Below are 19973 nucleotides of genomic sequence, written 5' to 3'. Positions count from 1 at the left end.
TTCACTTCCTGCCCAGTTTAGCAACCAAAGCCCCAGTGCATTCCACGCTCAGTCCTAAACACGTGTTGTTAGGGTAGCTGCGTGTTGAAGTTCCTCTAGCTTTTGAGAATCTAAACAAGTTGTTTTAGCTACATAACCATTTATTTTGGAATTTCCCAAAACCTCAATCGTAGACGTATAGTCCTCCGTGAAGCATTCGCCGAGAGGAGAAATATCAGAAATAAACGGAAGCAAGCATGGTGAGTGTTTCAATGAACCGCTTCAGTTAGCATTTCTAGCTACCGTTAGCTAACTACCTGAATACCGGTAATAACGTAGCAAGCTAACGTTAACTAATTGATAAGGATAACGTTATTTCGTTCTCATCTAGTCTCTACATCTTCTAACATTTTTTTGTGTTTGTTCTCAGACTGAAGCCGAAGTGAATCCCAAGGCCTACCCCCTGGCCGACGCCACACTTTCCAAAACCATCCTGGACCTTGTGCAGCAAGCCTCCAACTACAAACAGTTGAGGAAAGGGGCCAATGAGGGTGAGAGAATCTGACATTGATGAATACCCAATTGATAATATCAGTAATGTACTGGAAATATACTCCTTCCTGCAAGCATCATTATACCAGCTTCTAAGACATCTGGCCCAATCGCACAGTACATGAGTGTGCTTGGTCTCTGATCAGATTAGCTGCTTCAAATCCTGCTCAGATTACCACTTGAAACACTACAAAAGTTATCTATGGAGTTCTAATCTATCAAAGACATATGTCACTAACCCTTAAATCTTGTCTGCCCTCTTCCAGCCACCAAGACATTGAACCGTGGTATCTCTGAGTTCATTGTGATGGCTGCTGATGCTGAGCCACTGGAGATCATCCTCCACCTGCCGCTGCTCTGCGAGGACAAGAACGTCCCCTACGTGTTCGTGCGCTCTAAGCAGGCCCTGGGGCGTGCCTGTGGGGTCTCCCGCCCCGTCATCGCCACCTCAATCACCATCAAGGAGGGCTCTCAGCTGAAGCCCCAGATCCAGTCTACCCAGATGGCCATTGAGAGACTGCTGGTCTGATCTGATTGCTGCTCTGCTCTCTATAGTATTGGATAGTCTGAAGGACTATAACAGGCAATTGAATTATGTCTTCTTTTGGATAGTTGAATTGTCTTTGGAAGATACATTGTATTTTGTCAGGGACATGCAAAGAAAATGATTAATTTCTGTGTACTATGTTATGTAATTTACTCTTTTGTTTTGTGATAATAAAACATGTCTTTTTACTAATGTGTGATATGTAATTGTGTTCCATTTTGTAAGTGCCATAAGACTATTACAGTATAAAATAATACTGTATACAAGATAAATTGGTTTAGTACTTTGATGGAGGGGATGAATGAACTAGAAAATTGTTAATTTGTTATAAACAGGACCTAATCATTGATAAACTTATATTTTTCTAGTTGGTTCATCCCTCAAGTTCTCAACCAATTTATCTTGCATATGGTATTGTGTTGGATGATGAATAATTACCACATCTCTGTTGCGGAACAGCAAGGGTAAAACATTTTTTTTATGAAGGGCCCCTCAAACTGCCTTGGCAGAATCAGTATGTGGCCATTTGATCTTCTGTAGGGCGTTTTTAGAACATAAACGAGCGTTCACGCAACCATTTGGTGTCTTGAACGCAGCTTCGGGGGCTGGAATAATTGACCCAATACCGAGGTCACATTTCAACAAAGTTGAACTTTTGGAATCGTATCACTGATTCATAAACTGTCTGCACGCTTGAGTTGAGCAAAAGCTTTAGCCACCATGGCTGAGCCACCCGTTCTTATACGACAAGATGAGGTTGAAGATTTGTTGCATTATAAAGATTTGATCCCGCGACTTGAAGTAGCACTGCGGAAGTTTTCCAAACTGGACAGCGCAGAAGTGATCCAGCCCGTTCGTACTACGGTCCCATTACAAAAATACAATGGGTATGTTTATTAATTCCCCTATTTATCATTGGTCGGTAATTTAGTAACAATACTGTTACAAAAAATTTCCGGACAGATTCCTGGGGCTGATGCCTGCGTATTTGGTGCATGAAGACATCCTGTGCACAAAATTGGTGTGTTTCTACAAGAGGGAGAGTGGGTCAACTCTGCCATCAACTCAAGCCACGGTGTTGCTGTTTGATCCTGAGTATGGGAACGTCAAAGCTGTGAGTATGCCTATGATCATTGAACAGTGGCTATTAGATGTTATTTATCATTTGTGATCAGCAAATACTTCAAGGATTTAGCACAGCTGGTTATAATAGAGGTCAATTCAGTAATAACATCTGCAGGTCATGGATGGGGAGGTCATCACAGCCAAAAGGACAGCAGCAGTGTCTGCTATTTCTGCCAAGGTAAGGCCCTCTCTATGTGGCCTAGGCGGGCATGCATACACTCTTTATTGGTGATTCCTCACTACCTGTCAATAACATTGTGCTGTTCTAACGTTGGAATGTTTGGAACCCCGCTTGGAACTGTCCAGCTGTTGATGCCAGCCAAGTCGGACGTGTTGACCATACTGGGAGCTGGCCATCAGGCCCTCAGCCACTACAACGTCTTCACAGAAACCTTCTCCTTTAAAGAGGTACCAGAGTTATTCCGTGTTTCTGAATGGGTGATTAGAGAGATCCACTGGTGTGTTGTGGCTATATCCTCCAGACATAAGACTGTGTTCTGGTTAGAAATATCTTGTGGGTCATGAGAAAATATGAAAGGCCATTGAGCGATCACGTCATTACAGGTCCGCGTGTGGAGCAGGAGGAAAGAGACGGCGGAGAGGTTTGCCCAGTCCACCCAGGGTCACGTAACAGTATGGGAGTCAGTGGAGGAGGCAGTGAACGGTGCAGACGTCATAGTCACTGTGACTGGGGCCAGTGAACCAGTGCTCTTTGGCCAGTGGGTTAAGCCAGGTGCCCATGTAGCAGGTGAGGAGACTCCTGACTGAAGATGATAGTGCCATGCCTTAAGACTTTGATGTGTGAAGATAACATACTGTATATTCAATTTTTTATTTAACCTTTATTTAACCAGGAAAAGACAATTGAGACCCTTTTTCAAGGGAGACCTGGCCAAAAAGGCAGCAACAATCAAAACATTACAGAATTAAAACATACAACAACATGATCCAGCCTAAAAAAAAGCATTTACATTCCTCCGTAACAGTGTCTCCCATCAATATTTTCAATTCATTCAGTGGCACTAACATATCTAGATATAGCATGGATTGTAGATTATTCCATGTGTCTAGTGCACAAGAAGAGAAGGCAGTCTTGCCTAATACTGTGAATGTCCTGGGGACTTTAAGTAGCAACCACCTAGCAGACCGGGTATGGTAACTGCTGGTGGTGAAGGAGACCAGACTACAGGAGGTAAAGAGGGAGTTTACCCAAAAGGGCTTTGTAGATGAACACATACAAATGTATCTTTCTGCGCATATAAAGTGAGGTTCAACCTACCATTTGGTACACGGTGCAATGGTGGGTGAGTGACTTGGCATTTGTAATAAAGTGCAAGGATGCATGATAAGCAAAGTCCACTCTCTGTAAGACGGAAGAGGTTGCATGCATATACAACAAGTCACCATAATCAATTACAGAGAGAAAAGTGGCCTGAACAAGCTTCTTTCTAGCCATAAGCAGGAAGCAAGCCTTATTACGAAAATAAAAACCTAATTTCAATATAAGCTTTGTCATAAGATTATCCACATGAACTTTGAAGGACAACTTGTCATCCAACCAAATACCTAGGTATTTGTAGGATGACACTTTTTCAATGGATAAGCCACCAGCTGTGACAATGCTAACGTTCTCTGGCAGAGTTCTAGCTCTGGTAAAGGTCATGAATTGAATTTTCTTTATATTCAAGACCAGTTTGAGGCCATAAAGGCGGGCCTACAGTGACTGAAAAGCAGTCTGGAGCTCTTCAACAGCCTGAACCAGAGAAGGAGCACATGAATATATGACTGTATCATCTGCATATAGATGTAATTTTGCTAGTTGCATCCCATTTCCCAAATCATTAATAAAAATTGAGAACAACACAGGAGCTAAAATGTAACCCTGGGGCACACCTCTATTAATCTCAAGAAAGCTAGACTTGGTATTGTCAGTATATACACACTGTGTTCTGTCAGAAAGATAGTTCCTAAACCAATTTACTGCCCCTTCACTGAGACCAGTGTTTCTGAGTCTAGCTAGCAACAATTCATGGTCAACTGAATCAAAGGCCTTTGATAAATCCACAAACAGAGCAGCACAATGTTGTTTTTTATCAAGTGCATTAATGATGTTGTTTGCTACTGCCATAGCTGCAGTTGTGGTGCTGTGCCCCAATCTAAATCCAGACTGAACCCTGCTTAGTATGTTCTTTTCAATTAAGATGCTTTTTAACTGTGAGTTCACTAGGGATTCATAGACTTTGGCCATGATAGGGAATTCGGAGTTTTGACGATTGTTATTGGCATCTGAGGGATCTGGGAGGACATAAGCTGATTTCCAAATGCTGGTATGGAATTGGTCCAGAGACTCAAGTTGAAAATGTGAGCCACAGGTTCAGTAATAATTCCAGCTGCTATCTTTAAGAGGTAGGGGTCAAGGTTGTCTGGACCTGCAGACTTTTTAGTGTCTATTGCCTTTAGTGCTTTATAGACCTCAGTATAAGAAACAGGCTCAACGTTAAAATGGTTCACTTGAGGGCCTATATCATAGTTGACTGTAACAGAGCTTACATTAGAGGCCTGGGCCCCACCATTATCAAAACTGAACCAGCAGATATGAAGTGCTTGTTAAAACCCCCTACAATATCAGCTATATCCTTCACTTCATTAGAATCCATCGTTAAATGGTCAGGAAGGCCAGAGGCTACACTAGAACCTGACACTGATTTGATTAGCTTCCAGAACTTGGTAGGGTTGTTTAGCTTCTCTGTGACTGCATTTAAATAGTAATCTGATTTGGACTTCCTGATCAATCCTGTGCATTTGTTTCTTTGCGCTCTGAAGGAGGCCCAGTCAACAGGAGCATTTGTATGTCTAGCTTGAGCCCAAAATACATTTCTCTTTCTAATTAATTCTGCCAAGTTTTCTGAAAACCAGGGATTGTCCCTTCCACCGATTCAAAATTTCTTCACAGGGGCATGCTTATCGCAAATCGACACAAATTTCATATAAAAATAGTCCCAGGCAGTGTCAACATCGGGAATCAAACTTACTCGGTCAATATTATGGTACAGATCATGTAAGAACACTTGCTCATCAAACTGTCTAAAATGTCTTTTAAAAATATAACAGGATTTGGCTTCGTTCATTTTTGTATTTCTAACACAAGCAATTGCACAGTGATCACTGACATCATTACAGAATATCCCAGTCGATATGTATTTGTGAGGGGTATTCGTTAGAATAATGTCCAATAGCGTTAATTTGTTAGGTGCTCTGGGATTCGGTCTTGTAGGTGCATTATTTAATTGAGCGAGATTCAGACAGTTATTTAAAAGAGTCCGATACAGATATAAGCACGTCCCAGTTCAAATCTCCTAAAATAATGAATTCAGAGTCATGTCGCTTGTGCAGGACATCAGAAAGACGGGACATCTCTCTCTTTGGTCTTAATGTAATGTATCATTGCTGTGTGTGTGTGTGCATCAGCTGTGGGAGCCTGCAGGCCAGACTGGAGGGAGCTGGATGATGTGTTGATGAGGCAGGCTGAGGTGTATGTGGATAGCAGAGAGGGAGCTGTAGCAGAGTCAGGAGACATCATCCTGTCTGGGGTAGGTTGTGAGACTATTGCTATTCTGTATATGGGTTTCTTCTGGCTGTGCCTACTGAATGCAATCTTGGTTTATGGAAGTTATACAAGTGGGTAATCCCAATTAAAGGATAAATATGCTTTGGTGTGCTAATGAATACTTAATCTCCAGGCCAAAGTGTTTGCAGAGCTTGGAGAGGTTCTCAATGGAACAAGACCTGCCCTTAGAGAGAAGACCACTGTGTTCAAATCCCTTGGTAGACTGTCTTTATCCTCTCGTCAAATCCTGTAACATGTTCCTCTATTGTACTTTTTCCATAGTTTTATTGACCCCGTTTGTATACAACGGGAATGGGGATTCAAGATGCAGTCTCTGCCAAGCTTGTGTTTGAACAGTGGAAGAACAAACACTGAAGACCTGAGGATAATGGGATGGCCATGGATGTGATCCCTTACATTCCCACCAGTTCTATATTTAAAGGGAGTAGGTGGAAAGATAGTGGGAGTTTAAGCATATTCCTACATCTGCACAACAGAAAGTAAAAAAAAACTGACAGGCAGAGATTTAAAATGAATTTATTGGCTTTTTAAAAAAATTAAGCAGATTAACTACTATTATCATGTCAAAATAAAACCACATTTAGCCAAATAAAAATCAAGTGTATCATGTCTTTCATTGTGCTGTTAACACTGGTAATAGCTCGAAACAGCCTCAGTTCAAATTAAAAAGAGTACTTTGAAAAGTCACTGGTAGGTATATCACTGAACTACTGTATATTTTAAATACAGCAATTAGAAGCTACAGTATAACAGACAAAGACAACATGGTCAGTTACAACTTCTTCTGAATGATTATAAATTGCTCATAGTTTTTAGTGATACAGTAATAGGTTAGCCTGGATGTAGTCCCTGTTCAGCTATTACATTCCAGTCATTGCCACTCCTGCCATTGGCCAAATGAAAGGAGTGGAATGTTAGCTAGAAAGACTGGTACCCAGACTAGTAATAGGTAGCTCTGATGACAAAACAACACAGTAACATTTACATAGCATCATGATGTTAGTGATGACAAAGCTTAATGTTAAAATGAGTTCACAACTATGTTTCGAGTAGCAAACAAACTCCAGATTCTTCACACTAGAACTAGACATTTGTAAAGGACTGGATAGATGGCAACTGCTGACAGAATACATTCTTAAAGGGAATGAGGTTGAATTCCACCTTATAACAAAGAAGGCCAATAACAAAAAGGTTGACACACGCAGGTGTTTGGAGTGTAAATCTGGCAGACTACACAGTACAGTTCCATTACAGACAATACTCGTACAATGGATGTATTTTGTGTTTATGTACAGAAAACAGTTTGTGAAAGCGTTGTTTAATCCAACAAGAGGGATCCATCTAAATTGGTCTGATAAAGAACCATTCTCCATCCACTTTCTGACTAACAGGTTCTCCTATTCACCTGTTCAGGTGCATCCGTATAGACACCTGTAGAATGTAAAATACTATTTTAATCAGATCAAGGGGGAGCACCAAGTACTGTAAGTGGATATTTAGATTGATCTAATAAGCATTTAATCCACCTAGGTATAAAGTGATCGCTATTATCCATTATTTTGACGATGTATTTGATGGATAGATAAAATCTACCTGACGAGAAACAATTGATCTAAATTCACTTGATCTACATAGAGTATGATAATAGAAGATACTACTGCAACACTTAATTTTTTTTTTTTTTTTTTTTTAGAGTTTACTTCAATTTCTCTTGAACCATTTAAAGGATATTTTAAGATTTTGCTAATTATGGTCATACATATGGTACAAAAGAAAAAAGCAAGAAAAAATCATTACATTTAGTGTACATGGAGCTACAAGAAAGTGATGACCGTTATATGCGGTAGGAATTTTGGCAACACCTCAATTCTACACAATTGAAGTCTGTAAACAAACAATATGGACTCTTGAGAAGAGTGGAAAGAGACTGAAATTGAAAAGAGCAATTAGTATTATCTTCCAGGAACATTAAAAAAAGTAATTATTTTTTAGAAGGCAGCAGGAATTTCACAAAGCTCTAATTCTAGGATTTGTATAATAAAAATCATATTTAAGTACTATGTACTAATTACAATCCGAGAGAGAAAAAAAAAGACATCTGGATACATATGCTTTTTGTAGAATCCTCCCTCTTAAGACACTCCCCCGCCCTCTTCTTCCTCCCCCCAACCAATAGGTGAGCTCAGACTGCAGTGTGACTTCCTACTTCCTGTCTGCGGCATTTAGAGTAGTGAACACTTTCTCTTCCTCTTCTTGACGGGCGGGGGACACAAGACCGCCCGGATGGCTTCGTCAAACACTGTCTTAAGGCCACGCTGTGTCAAGGCTGAGCATTCCAGGTACTTTACTGCTCCTGTAAAGAGGAGACAGGCCGGCATTCAATGTCACAGCAAATGGGGATTTCATTCATTAAAATTCTGAATTGAATAATAGCTAAGACTACCCCATCCGGATTCAAATGAAGCTATGGAGAAACTCCATTGACATTGCTGTGTAGTCCAGTAAAAAGTTCGCTCTACGTCTGGGGTACCGGGCCCTCAAGTACTACTAAGAAGTGAGCCTTGTCTGAGCCAGAACAGCTCATATCTGTTATTTGTCATCTGTTGTTTCTGTAGCATGAGGCAGCTTGATGTACAAGTACACCCCCTGGACAGGACACTAAAGTAGTATTAGTATACTAACCAATCTCTTTTGCCATGGCCAGGCCCTGAGGGTAGGTGATGGGGGTGAGTTTCTTCTCCTTCAGCTTCTCGATGGTGTCCTTGTCATCTCTCAGATCCAGCTTGGTGCCCACCAGGATGATTGGGGTGTTGGGGCAGTGGTGTCTCACCTCTGGGTACCACTATGGAGGACAGGGCCAAGACAGTCAGGATAGGATCAGGATGTTACTGTAGACTAGAGGCCTATCTATCAAGTCCATACATCAGTTGTTTTGAGAATGTGGATCAAATCCACCCTGTCAAGCAATGACCATGTTGATAACTTAATACTTAACAGAAAAACTAAACAGAAACAAAGCGGAGACTGACTCACCTTGGCACGGACGTTTTCAAATGAGGCAGGACTCACGAGAGAGAAACAGATCAAAAACACATCCTGTTGGGGAGGAAACATCCAGCATTATTTATTTGGTCATACGAGTACAGCATTACAAGATCAATCATGAAAAATTGACGGGTACAATTTATGGAGATGAATGTTTTGTAGCTATGAATGGTACAAAAAAAAACATACATGACACAGACAGAGTTCATGAACGTCCTCAATTCACTACGATACAACGTTACTGTTATCTAGGAGGACAAAGTTTCCCTGAACACTCAATTTCCGGGAGGAGTCAGTTCCCAGAATGTGGGGCAAACAGAACACTCTCACTTCCTTAATGTCTACTCCAGACATTGTTTTAGTACTGTGGAAAGCAGGCTGTACTCTCCTCCTCATACAGACCTCTGAGCCATAAGAAACGCTCAATGTTGGCAACACAATACGCCGAATATAAAATTCTCAATGTTTGCAACACAAATATAAATGCTCAATGTTGGAAACAATGCAATACGCCTTTCCCTAACGCCCTGAATAACTTGTTATATTATTCACAATGTTGTAGGGATTGATTCTTTATGCAGAGCTGACAGCAATTTTAAAACACGGAAACAACTTCCTCTGTGCTCACCTATTATGATAATCCATATGCGCGCCACTAGAAATCCCTGCATTAGCATGTTTCTGTTAGTCGATACATCCTGACAAAATACACCATATTACTGGCCTGCTAATGTGCCTGGACCTTGTAGGCTAAACTGCAGAGAAAAGACCCATAACTGATCCAAATGATTGCCCAATAAGGCAGACTAGATGCAGTCATTTTTCTAAATGAATATGCATGCAAAACGCCAGGCGTTTGAGCGGTTATTGAAATAACAATTCACAGAGGTTTACAGTCTAGAGTTTTATACTCACTTGAAAACAAGAAAATTATTCATTACATTGTTGTAGCCTAGGTTGGATACATTTCTGGTCCCTAAAAAAACAGAATCCATAGGGTAGCTTTTGGAGCTGCGTGCCCGGGGAGCGCGGCTTCGGGACCGCACAGTGTAGGCTACCTATTATTTCCTTATCTGATAACTATGTTTTCTTTCACTGTGTAAATTGGCTGGATATATTCACTGCAGTATGAAGCCTAACATTGAGCTGATGAATTAAGGGCTTCTAACTTAGACTATAGGCTATTTTCTTTACTAATAGCCTATTGGAAGAGAGATGCACACTTGCTCGCTGAATGTAAAATAAGCTACAGCATTAAGAACCCACAGGGAGTTGGAAAGGAGAAGCCCATATTTTCCTAGTAGGCCCATCTTAACACCGATGGGCTACATCCTGCCAAAATACACCATATGAGTCGCCTGCTAATGTACCTTTCTAGCCATTCTAAATTGTCGAGAATAGACCCCAACTGATCCAAATGGTTGCATAATCAGGCCTAGGCTGTATGCAGTTATTTCAGCATGAAACAAAACAGGACGTTTGAGCGTTTATTCAAATTAGCCTATATCACTGTAGTTTACAGCCTATAGACAATAATTGTGTACTGACTTGATAACAAAAATGATTTCCTCTGTTGTAGCACATGTAGAATAATTGTCTTGTCTAAAAACATAGCCCTAATCAATAGTGGAGCTTTGCATTCGCGGGGAACAGAGCGTAGCCTGGAGGAACCCACAGATCTGACGTTTCATAATCTGTTAACTTATTTTTCTTGCACCTTGACTGGTAATTATTTAGCCTACAGCCGTAATATTTAGCTAATGAATGGCCAGACATCACTAGCCTCTCTTTTCCAGCTGTTTAGGCTATAGGCTACGCAAGCCTCTCCACGATAGCCATTCCTCTTCTTGTGAAATCCCAGGAAAAAAAGCGATAGAATATTTATCTTGATATTTTTTTTATACTAGGCCAAACAGCCTATACCATTCAATTGCTGAATGTAAAAACAGGCCTACAGTTGAGGTGAGAAAGTGCGTTGGAGTGATCACATTTGGCCGGTTATGATAACATTGTTACACTGACGCATTGCAAATAGTTGCATAGGACAGACAGATGAGCACAGTGAAAAAGACAACCGAAAGGAATTGGCAACCATTAGAAAATCCTAAATCACTTGCAAACCACTTGAGGAACATGCCAATGACATACTGCAGGCTCAACAGCGTTTGTTGATGAATTGCTACATTTAAATATGAGTTACTATATCATTTTTTATTAGGCCTACATGTACATTGAAGTATTATTTGCAGTTGTCACTATGACAATGAACACACCCTGAAATTACTGAATGGTCGAGTTACCATTTTTTTTTTTATAGGCAGCACGATGCGTTGATCAGTTGATTGACATTGGTAGGACTGTAGAACGATAAACCTTCCCCTAGTGTGGATGCTCACCAAGGTTTTATAGTTATGTAGCCAATAGTTTATCGTTATTGGCTTTGTGGATGGCCCTTAACTCTGACACAACTAACATTATCACAACAGTACTACTAGTAGGTCTAGCTAACGTTAGCGAACTTGAAAGAAATAAATATAAAATGATTTGTTTACTTTACTTTTATGCTCTATAAATTGACTCCTTCAAATAATTTACCCCACCAAGTTTGCAACCGGCGAACTGGCACACTGCAGTAAGGAAGTAAAGCGGAAGTCGAATCCCATCACTTCCGTTGTTTGGCTGTGCCCATAGAAACGTCTGAAAATTTGGTTGATACTTTGAGACGCAATAAAGTTGATTGACAATCTTCATTGCTGACACTAGTGACCTAGAGGACACAGTACATTTATCCTGTTGTTTTACCGTCTGTGGATAGGACAGTGGTCTGAGTCTGTCGTAGTCTTCCTGTCCTGCTGTATCCCATAGACCCAGATTCACTGGTTTCCCATCTACCATCACATTGGCAGAGTAGTTGTCAAAGCTAGAGAGAGATACACCACATTGACATCAATGGATGTGATCAGCACACCACCAAGAAATAAAGGCAACGAGTTAATTTCAATGATTCGACTTGCCAAATATAGAACTTCCTGATCATCAGGAAAAAGTAAAAAACAACATCTGACTATAAAAAACAACAGTGCTGAATGTTAATGTTGACATTATGTTTCTAGTGTGGGCCACCTGCTACGATGAGGGAGTGGGGGGAGATAGAGTGAGAGAGTACTTACACTGTGGGGATGTATTCCCCGGGGAACGCGTTGGTGGTGTAGCTGATGAGCAGGCATGTTTTACCCACAGCTCTGGAGGAGAGAAGCATAGAGAGATGGAGGAATGAGGAGGAGAAATAAGCCACCTGGCTTCAGTTTTGTTTTTGTCAATTTCAAAACTGAAAGGAGAACTTGAATGGGGTGTAACTGGCAAACTTGAGACAATGAGTTAAACTGAATAATGTCTGCAGAATGACACATTTGAGTCCCAATCACAATGTCCTAAATAAGGTTGGATGGTATAGCTCAATAAGAACATGCAGCAGACATTTAGGTTGGGTTGCACCATCATGGATACTCTTAAACTGGGTTAAATCAAGGTTAATTTATAAATCTTGTTGCACCAAACTTGAAACCTAGTTTTAAATTAATCCTTATTTCCCCCCAATTTTGTGTTATCCAATTGGTTGTTAGAGTCTTGTCTCATCACTGAAACTCCCGTACGGACTCGGGAGAGGCGAAGGCAGAGAGCCGCGCGTCCTCAGAAACACAACCCAACCAAGCCGCACTGCTTCTTGACACAATACCCACTTAACCCGGAAGCCAGCCGTGTCAGCGTCCACTGCGCCACTCAGTAGGCTTAAATGAATCCTAGTTAAATGTAATCCTTCTTATAAACAAAGATCAAATGTAATCTTGTTGCTCCACTGTTTTAAAGTCAAATGTAAAAGTAGGTTAGGGATTAAATCTAAACTGCCACTGGAGGATGTTTAAGTTTATCATGTCAGTGTATGTGCTGTATTTTCAGTGTGATTAACAATTTCAGCTCCTGTGGCTTATCATGTTTGTACAACTCAACTAGCTAGGTAACTCATTTCACAAAAAATGCAATTAATTGCATAATTTAGCCCGAAAACTCACTTTGCTATCTAGCAATGACCAGTGCTGGTTTGTTTCCATTTAAATAAAATTAGAACATATTGCTATGTTGAATGTATTATGACACATGTCACTAATCATAGTTTAGTTATTTAATGATAATGCCCGAGAAGCCAGTGTTTGGAGGATATTGGCAAACCGTGCGAATGACGGATGTACAACTTACATATCTACGTACATTTGGTCAGGTCTCCCAAAAGGTTAAAGCTGCAGTATGTAACTTTTTGGGCGACCTGACCAAATCTACATAGATCTGAGTTATAGATGTCATTCTCATTGTAAGCAAGTATAAAAATCTGTTCTATGTGCACTATTTGTATGCTGCCCATTCTTAAATTACATTTGTCTTTTACTTTCTATTTTGTTCACCAGCTTCAACCAGCTGAAAATACAATATTCTTGGTTACGGGAAATATATATTCACAGCTGTTAATATGGTACAATGATTCTCTACACTATACTTGCTTGTTTTGTCACAAACTGAAATTAGGCAAAGTTGCTAGCTATAAATCTAGATATACAAAATCGAAATTAGGTCTAATCTAAGATTCATTTAAACCATGTTTGGGCAACCCACCCTAAAGGATTGCTAGCTAAGCACAATTTAATAGCTAATAATAATAATAATACTAACAATAATATGGTGGGTGCGTATTGATACGGATGAGTGAATTGGAAATGTGTTTTTTTGCATATCCCTGTCTGAGAAAATAGTGCATACAGCTGCTTTAACTAACCATAAACAAACGAGAATGCTGAACACAGTTAACAGTAGGTAACAATTACGCTAGCTAAGCTAAATTACAACATGCCACAAGTTTACAGACAAATGTGTTGTTAGCAAGCTGGAAACAGTGACAACAGTTGTCACCAGTTAGCTAGCAAAACAGCAAGCAAACTATGGGCTTCTAGAAACTATTTTGATATTATAATTTATATTCTATATCATAACTTGTATTGTAAGACATTTTATAAACATAGCTAACTAGACAAATGCAGGTTAAACTTACCCGTCCCCCACTACAACACACTTGATGGCCTGCATCTGACGCCTCTCTCAGCTAGCTAGCTAGCTACAATTTGAGCTTATCGGTTAGCTGGTAAACCACTCGTTTGTTGTCCCAACGGGGAAAAACAAAGTTTGAAGCCTCGATTGGAGGGCCCAAGTTACGATAGTTTGTAAATTAGTATAATTCCTTCAAATCAGTGTCCTCAACAATAACTTGGTGGAATTCTAAACTTGTAAAACAAGCAGCCACCACCCAAAAAATCTCTGGTGCTAAACTTGAAAAAACGCCCTCAGACAACGGAAGCTGTAACTCCCATTCCATGCAAGTCATTTCCGTTTACTGTAGATTGGATAGAGGAATTCTCAAAGGGCTGTCAAGAGAAGCCACCCAGCGGTCAGTATAATATTTCTACAGCCACTTTGAGGTTCTAAACGTTAGAGGGCAGTATTCCCTCATAATTCAATATTGTAAAGGTTTCAGGGAGGCAGGCATCATGAGACGAGACAGTCAAGACAGGTCCAGATGCAATACTTTGGGTGTTATGATTTCATCACTCCGGAACTTTGTCATAGTTGTCCTGTGTTTTATCCTAAGAAAAATGATGTGTTTATCCACATCTATATAGATGACGAATTGCATCTTATCTAAATTGGCAATGGCACCATGCAGATCTAAAGGGAGTTTATCCCCTGCTGACTGTGGATCCATGTGGTAAGACATCTGAGCAAGACAGTATAAAACTAGTTAAGCTGTAATTTTGAGCTCTCTCTCTCTCTTTCTCCCCCCCACCCCCACCTCTCCCCCATTATCCCCTTCACAACAAAACTATTAAAGTGGCTTGAGTTCATCTTTAATTAATCAGTGTCTCCATGATAACTCAAACCCTGTCCCCCATCCCCATGTACACAGAACAAAAAACTAAAATATTAAGGAAATATGCAACAATTTCAAAGATTTTACTGAGTTATCAGTCAATTGAAATAAATTCATTAGGCGACACATTTCCTTCGCATAGAATTGATCAGGCTGTTGATTGTGGCCTGTGTAATGTTGTCTCACTCCTCTTCAAGGGCTGTGCAAAGTTGATGGATATTGGTGGGAACTGGAACTCGCTGTCATACACATCAATCCAGAGCATCACAAACATGCTCAACGGGTCTCGTGAGTATGCAGAACAGTGGAGGTCCTGGGCTGGCGTGGCTACACTTGGTCTGCAGTTGTGAGGCTGGTTGGACATACTGCCAAATTCTCTAAAACGAATGAACATTCAATTCTCTGGTAACAGCTCTGGTGGGCATTCCTGCAGTCAGCATATCAATTGCGCATTCCCTCAAAACTTGAAACATCTGTGGTATTGTGCTGTGTGACAAAACTTCATATTTTAGAGTGGCCTTTTATTGTCCCCAGCACAAGGTGCACCTGTGTTATGATCATGCTGTTTAATCAGCTTTTTATTATGCCACACTTGTCAAGTGGATGGATTATCATGGAAAATGAGAAATACTCACTAACAGGGATGTATACAAATTTGTGCAAATAAATTGAGAGAAATAAGCTTTTTGTGTGTATGGAAAATGTATGGGAACTTTTATTTCAGCTCACTTTACATGTTGTGTTTATATTTTTGTTCAGTATATTTATACCCAGAGAGATCTTATTATATTACTAGAGGGGCTATGTCATGAACCCTCAAAGTTCCGTAATGGGGCCAAAATTGCAGCAATCTTGGTCAGGGAGAAATTCAAAAAAACCAGTCTAATTGGAATGAATGTCAATAGCTTCATAGGTGATGCATTTCCTGCTATTAATTATGTAGGAAAATAAAAGAAAGGCATGTGATGTATCAGAAATTGTGTAATGGAATTATAGTCAATCTAAAATATTGTCATATAATTATACAGTTTATATGGGTTTTATACATATTTTCTGCATAAATAGCCTCTAAAATATATGTAAACAGACCATGAATGTCTCAGATGTTTTCTTGGAAAGCGTTGAGTGTTATTATATGATATAATATCAGTACTTGTTGCATTTACAACTTTCTAAATTCAATCTTCAACTGATTTGAGCCAGGCTATGGCTGTAGATTGACTGCATAGTTTGAATGGAATGTTGGCATATTGGCAGTTAATTTAAAAAATGAATGGAATTATTCCTCTAAAACAGTCTGGCTAGCTAAAACACATACCGTGCAGATAAATTCTTCACATTCATTGTTTTACACAATATCTTATCACAGCTCTGGCAAACCATGGTTGACCAACTCCCTGACTAACATGGCTGACCTCTGGACCGTCATAAGAAGGTTCATGTCCATTTTATATTCTAATTCCTAAATCTATGTTTATACCCCTCATCAGAATCGTGCAGGAAGGATTATGTTATTGGAGGATTTTGAAGCGATTGACACATTAATAGGATAGACAACAACATTAAGTGGTGGGTTAAAGCAGAGGAAAGGGATTAATGCAGGATAAACATGCTTGTCACAGAGACTAGGGGCCAGCACTAGCACTAACACACAGATGTGTCCCAATGGAAATGTGGAGCATTGGAGACATGTAAGATGCTCAAAGAGGAATTGTGTGGGGTTTGTGTAGAATATATATACACTGCTCAAAAAAATAAAGGGAACACTTAAACAACACAATGTAACTCCAAGTCAATCACACTTCTGTGAAATCAAACTGTCCACTTAGGAAGCAACACTGATTGACAATAAATTTCACATGCTGTTGTGCAAATGGAATAGACAACAGGTGGAAATTATAGGCAATTAGCAAGACACCCCCAATAAAGGAGTGGTTCTGCAGGTGGGGACCACAGACCACTTCTCAGTTCCTATGCTTCCTGGCTGATGTTTTGGTCACTTTTGAATGCTGGCGGTGCTTTTACTCTAGTGGTAGCATGAGACGGAGTCTACAACCCACACAAGTGGCTCAGGCAGTGCAGCTCATCCAGGATGGCACATCAATGCGAGCTGTGGTAAGAGGTTTGCTGTGTCTGTCAGCGTAGTGTCCAGAGCATGGAGGCGCTACCAGGAGACAGGCCAGTACATCAGGAGACGTGGAGGAGGCCGTAGGAGGGCAACAACCCAGCAGCAGGACCGCTACCTCCACCTTTGTGCAAGGAGGAGCAGGAGGAGCACTGCCAGAGCCCTGCAAAATGACCTCCAGCAGGCCACAAATGTGCATGTGTCTGCTCAAATGGTCAGAAACAGACTCCATGAGGGTGGTATGAGGGCCCGACGTCCACAGGGGGGGTTGTGCTTACTGCCCAACACAGTGCAGGACGTTTGGCATTTTCCAGAGAACACCAAGATTGGCAAATTCGCCACTGGCGCCCTGTGCTCTTCACAGATGAAAGCAGGTTCACACTGAGCACGTGACAGATGTGACAGAGTCTGGAGACGCCGTGGAGAACGTTCTGCTGCCTGCAACATCCTCCAGCATGACCGGTTTGGCGGTGGGTCAGTCATGGTGTGGGGTGGCATTTCTTTGGGGGGCCGCACAGCCCTCCATGTGCTCGCCAGAGGTAGCCTGACTGCCATTAGGTACCGAGATGAGATCCTCAGACCCCTTGTGAGACCATATGCTGGTGCGGTTGGCCCTGGGTTCCTCCTAATGCAAGAAAATGCTAGACCTCATGTGGCTGGAGTGTGTCAGCAGTTCCTGCAAGAGGAAGGCATTGATGCTATGGACTGGTCCGCCCGTTCCCCAGACCTGAATCCAATTGAGCACATCTGGGACATCATGTCTCGCTCCATCCACCAACGCCACGTTGCACCACAGACTGTCCAGGAGTTGGCGGATGCTTTAGTCCAGGTCTGGGAGGAGATCCCTCAGGAGACCATCCGCCACCTCATCAGGAGCATGCCCAGGCGTTGTAGGGGGGTCATACGGGCACGTGGAGGCCACACACACTACTGAGCCTCATTTTGACTTGTTTTAAGGACATTACATCAAAGTTGGATCCGCCTGTAGTGTGGTTTTCCACTTTAATTTTGAGTGTGACTCCAAATCCAGACCTCCATGGGTTGATAAATTGGATTTCCATTGATTCGTTTTGTGTGATTTTGTTGTCAGCATATTCAACTATGTAAAGAAAAAAGTATTTAATAAGATTATTTCTTTCATTCAGATCTAGGATGTGTTGTTTAAGTGTTCCCTTTATTTTTTTGAGCAGTATATATATACTGTAAATGTTATATTCCTCACTGTAAATTCACTCATATGCTACAGTTCTATACCGACCTATCTATTTTGTATAGAAAATATGTCAACTTTGTGTAAATTCCTCTGTCTGTTTCTGCGTCTATATGTCGTCTATTGCTCACAGCACCATATCGCCAAGTAAAATTCTGGGTATGTGTAAATGTACTTGGTGAATAAAGGTGATTCTGATTCTGATCCTGATGCAGAGATAGGCTTCTCTGATAAGGCTATGGAAAGCTACTGAATGTAAAGCATGCAGATCAGCTACACTACAGTATAACCCAGAAGCAAATGTTCTGCTAGAGCTATAGAAAGTAGAGCAAACACACAATTTATGGAGTCTCCTTCTCATGGTATATAACACTAGCGTGGAAATGATAGAAGTTAATTCATGCAAATAGATCTTTCTCACTCTCCAAGCTCAGGATCTGAGTGTTTTTTTCACCTGGTCATTATGTTTCCCATTATGTTTTTGAATCATCTCTCAACTACCGCATTCAAAACGCAAAGTTAATTTGCATAACAGTCTGTGGGGAATCGTCATGTAAATGTGTGCACGATTGCAGTAATTGGCACCATACTAGAGCATGGATTGTCTGGATGACATTTTAGAACGCTGGAAGAGTCAATGAGGGAGTTCGATTAATCTCGCCCGGGCAACAGTGTAGGCATGTTTTACGTCAGCTAAAAGTTGATTGCATTCGATTTGGAATCGGGTTGCCTCCCGGGCGTGAGCCAGGTGCTCCGTTCATAGCCCACCACGAAGATGGCTTCAAAACAAAAGTGACGTAATTAAGCAGGTGTAGTAATTAGTAGGATTCTGTGTTTTCCCATGCAAAAGTGATTGCTTTTGATAAAAACGCTTTACTGCCTTCCCAATGAAAAATAGAATAGAAAATTCAAACATTTATTTTATGGAAAAGAGATTGTATGTTTCTGGTCGATGCACCATTGTTGACAAAATTACCTAGTGGCACAGATTTGCCTACTGTTCCATTTACATTTACATTACATTTAAGTCATTTAGCAGACGCTCTTATCCAGAGCGACTTACAAAATGGTGCATTCACCTTATGATATCCAGTGGAACAACCACTTTACAATAGTGCATCTAAATCTTTTAAGGGGGGGTTAGAAGGATTACTTTATCCTATCCTAGGTATTCCTTAAATAGGTGGGGTTTCAGGTGTCTCCGGAAGGTGGTGATTGACTCCGCTGTCCTGGCGTCGTGAGGGAGCTTGTTCCACCATTGGGGTGCCAGAGCAGAGAACAGTTTTGACTGGGCTGAGCGGAAACTGTGCTTCCTCAGAGGTAGGGGGGCAAGCAGGCCAGTGGTGGATGAACGCAGTGCCCTTGTTTGGGTGTAGGGCCTGATCAGAGCCTGAAGGTATGGAGGTGCCGTTCCCTTCACAGCTCCGTAGGCAATCACCATGGTCTTGTAGCGGATGCGAGCTTCAACTGGAAGCCAGTGGAGAGAGCGGAGGAGCGGGGTGACGTGAGAGAACTTGGGAAGGTTGAACACCAGACGGGCTGCGGCGTTCTGGATGAGTTGTACGGGTTTAATGGCACAGGCAGGGAGCCCAGCCAACAGCGAGTTGCAGTAATCCAGACGGGAGATGACAAGTGCCTGGATTAGGACCTGCGCCGCTTCCTGTGTGAGGCAGGGTCGTACTCTGCGAATGTTGTAGAGCATGAACCTACAGGATCGGGTCACCGCCTTGATGTTAGTGGAGAACGACAGGGTGTTGTCCAGGATCACGCCAAGGTTCTTAGCACTCTGGG

At 41.3% G+C, this 19973-nt stretch overlaps 3 protein-coding genes across 5 annotated transcripts; 2 read left to right on the top strand and 1 right to left on the bottom strand.

The window, feature by feature from the left end:
* The first annotated feature begins 21 nt into the window (after nucleotides 1–21).
* On the top strand, nucleotides 22–1266 carry LOC106589607 (NHP2-like protein 1). Its single transcript, XM_014179790.3, has 3 exons — nucleotides 22–239; nucleotides 410–530; nucleotides 798–1266. Exons 1-3 carry the CDS (start codon nucleotides 237–239, stop codon nucleotides 1058–1060), a joined length of 387 nt encoding a protein of 128 aa, XP_014035265.1. The 5' UTR covers nucleotides 22–236; the 3' UTR covers nucleotides 1061–1266.
* A 405-nt stretch (nucleotides 1267–1671) lies between these two features.
* crym (crystallin, mu) lies at nucleotides 1672–6426 on the top strand. 3 transcript variants are annotated; one of them, XM_082970349.1, is made up of 8 exons: nucleotides 1672–1965; nucleotides 2042–2192; nucleotides 2319–2381; nucleotides 2510–2611; nucleotides 2768–2951; nucleotides 5672–5793; nucleotides 5944–6029; nucleotides 6122–6426. In XM_082970349.1, the coding sequence occupies exons 1-8, from the start codon at nucleotides 1799–1801 to the stop codon at nucleotides 6183–6185; spliced, it is 939 nt and encodes a 312-aa protein (XP_082826475.1). In that variant the 5' UTR covers nucleotides 1672–1798; the 3' UTR covers nucleotides 6186–6426.
* LOC106589605 (Rac family small GTPase 1) lies at nucleotides 6332–14288 on the bottom strand. Its single transcript, XM_014179787.3, has 6 exons — nucleotides 13975–14288; nucleotides 12047–12118; nucleotides 11679–11796; nucleotides 8865–8927; nucleotides 8514–8673; nucleotides 6332–8184 (listed from the first exon to the last, which is right to left on the bottom strand). Exons 1-6 carry the CDS (start codon nucleotides 14007–14009, stop codon nucleotides 8054–8056), a joined length of 579 nt encoding a protein of 192 aa, XP_014035262.1. The 5' UTR covers nucleotides 14010–14288; the 3' UTR covers nucleotides 6332–8053.
* Nucleotides 14289–19973: the final 5685 nt, after the last annotated feature.

This window comes from Salmo salar, chromosome 28, assembly GCF_965601325.2.
Source record: "Salmo salar chromosome 28, fSalSal1, whole genome shotgun sequence".
Lineage (NCBI taxonomy): Eukaryota > Metazoa > Chordata > Actinopteri > Salmoniformes > Salmonidae > Salmo > Salmo salar.
Note: the sequence above shows the minus strand (reverse complement) of the source record. Positions and strands in the feature narration are given on the sequence as shown.

Excerpts from the sequence above, each read along its gene's own strand:
- LOC106589607 (XM_014179790.3), top strand. Across the intron at positions 531-797 it reads GAGGAAAGGGGCCAATGAGG|CCACCAAGACATTGAACCGT; the intron begins GTGAGAGAATCT and ends GCCCTCTTCCAG.
- crym (XM_082970349.1), top strand. The coding sequence starts at position 1,799 with ATGGCTGAGCCACCCGTTCTTATACGACAAGATGAGGTTGAAGATTTG. Across the intron at positions 2,952-5,671 it reads GCCAGGTGCCCATGTAGCAG|CTGTGGGAGCCTGCAGGCCA; the intron begins GTGAGGAGACTC and ends TGTGTGCATCAG. Across the intron at positions 5,794-5,943 it reads GAGACATCATCCTGTCTGGG|GCCAAAGTGTTTGCAGAGCT; the intron begins GTAGGTTGTGAG and ends CTTAATCTCCAG.
- LOC106589605 (XM_014179787.3), bottom strand. The coding sequence starts at position 14,009 with ATGCAGGCCATCAAGTGTGTTGTAGTGGGGGACGG. Across the intron at positions 11,797-12,046 it reads GGGGAATACATCCCCACAGT|CTTTGACAACTACTCTGCCA; the intron begins GTAAGTACTCTC and ends ATCTCTCTCTAG. Across the intron at positions 8,185-8,513 it reads GGCCATGGCAAAAGAGATTG|GAGCAGTAAAGTACCTGGAA; the intron begins GTTAGTATACTA and ends TCCTCTTTACAG.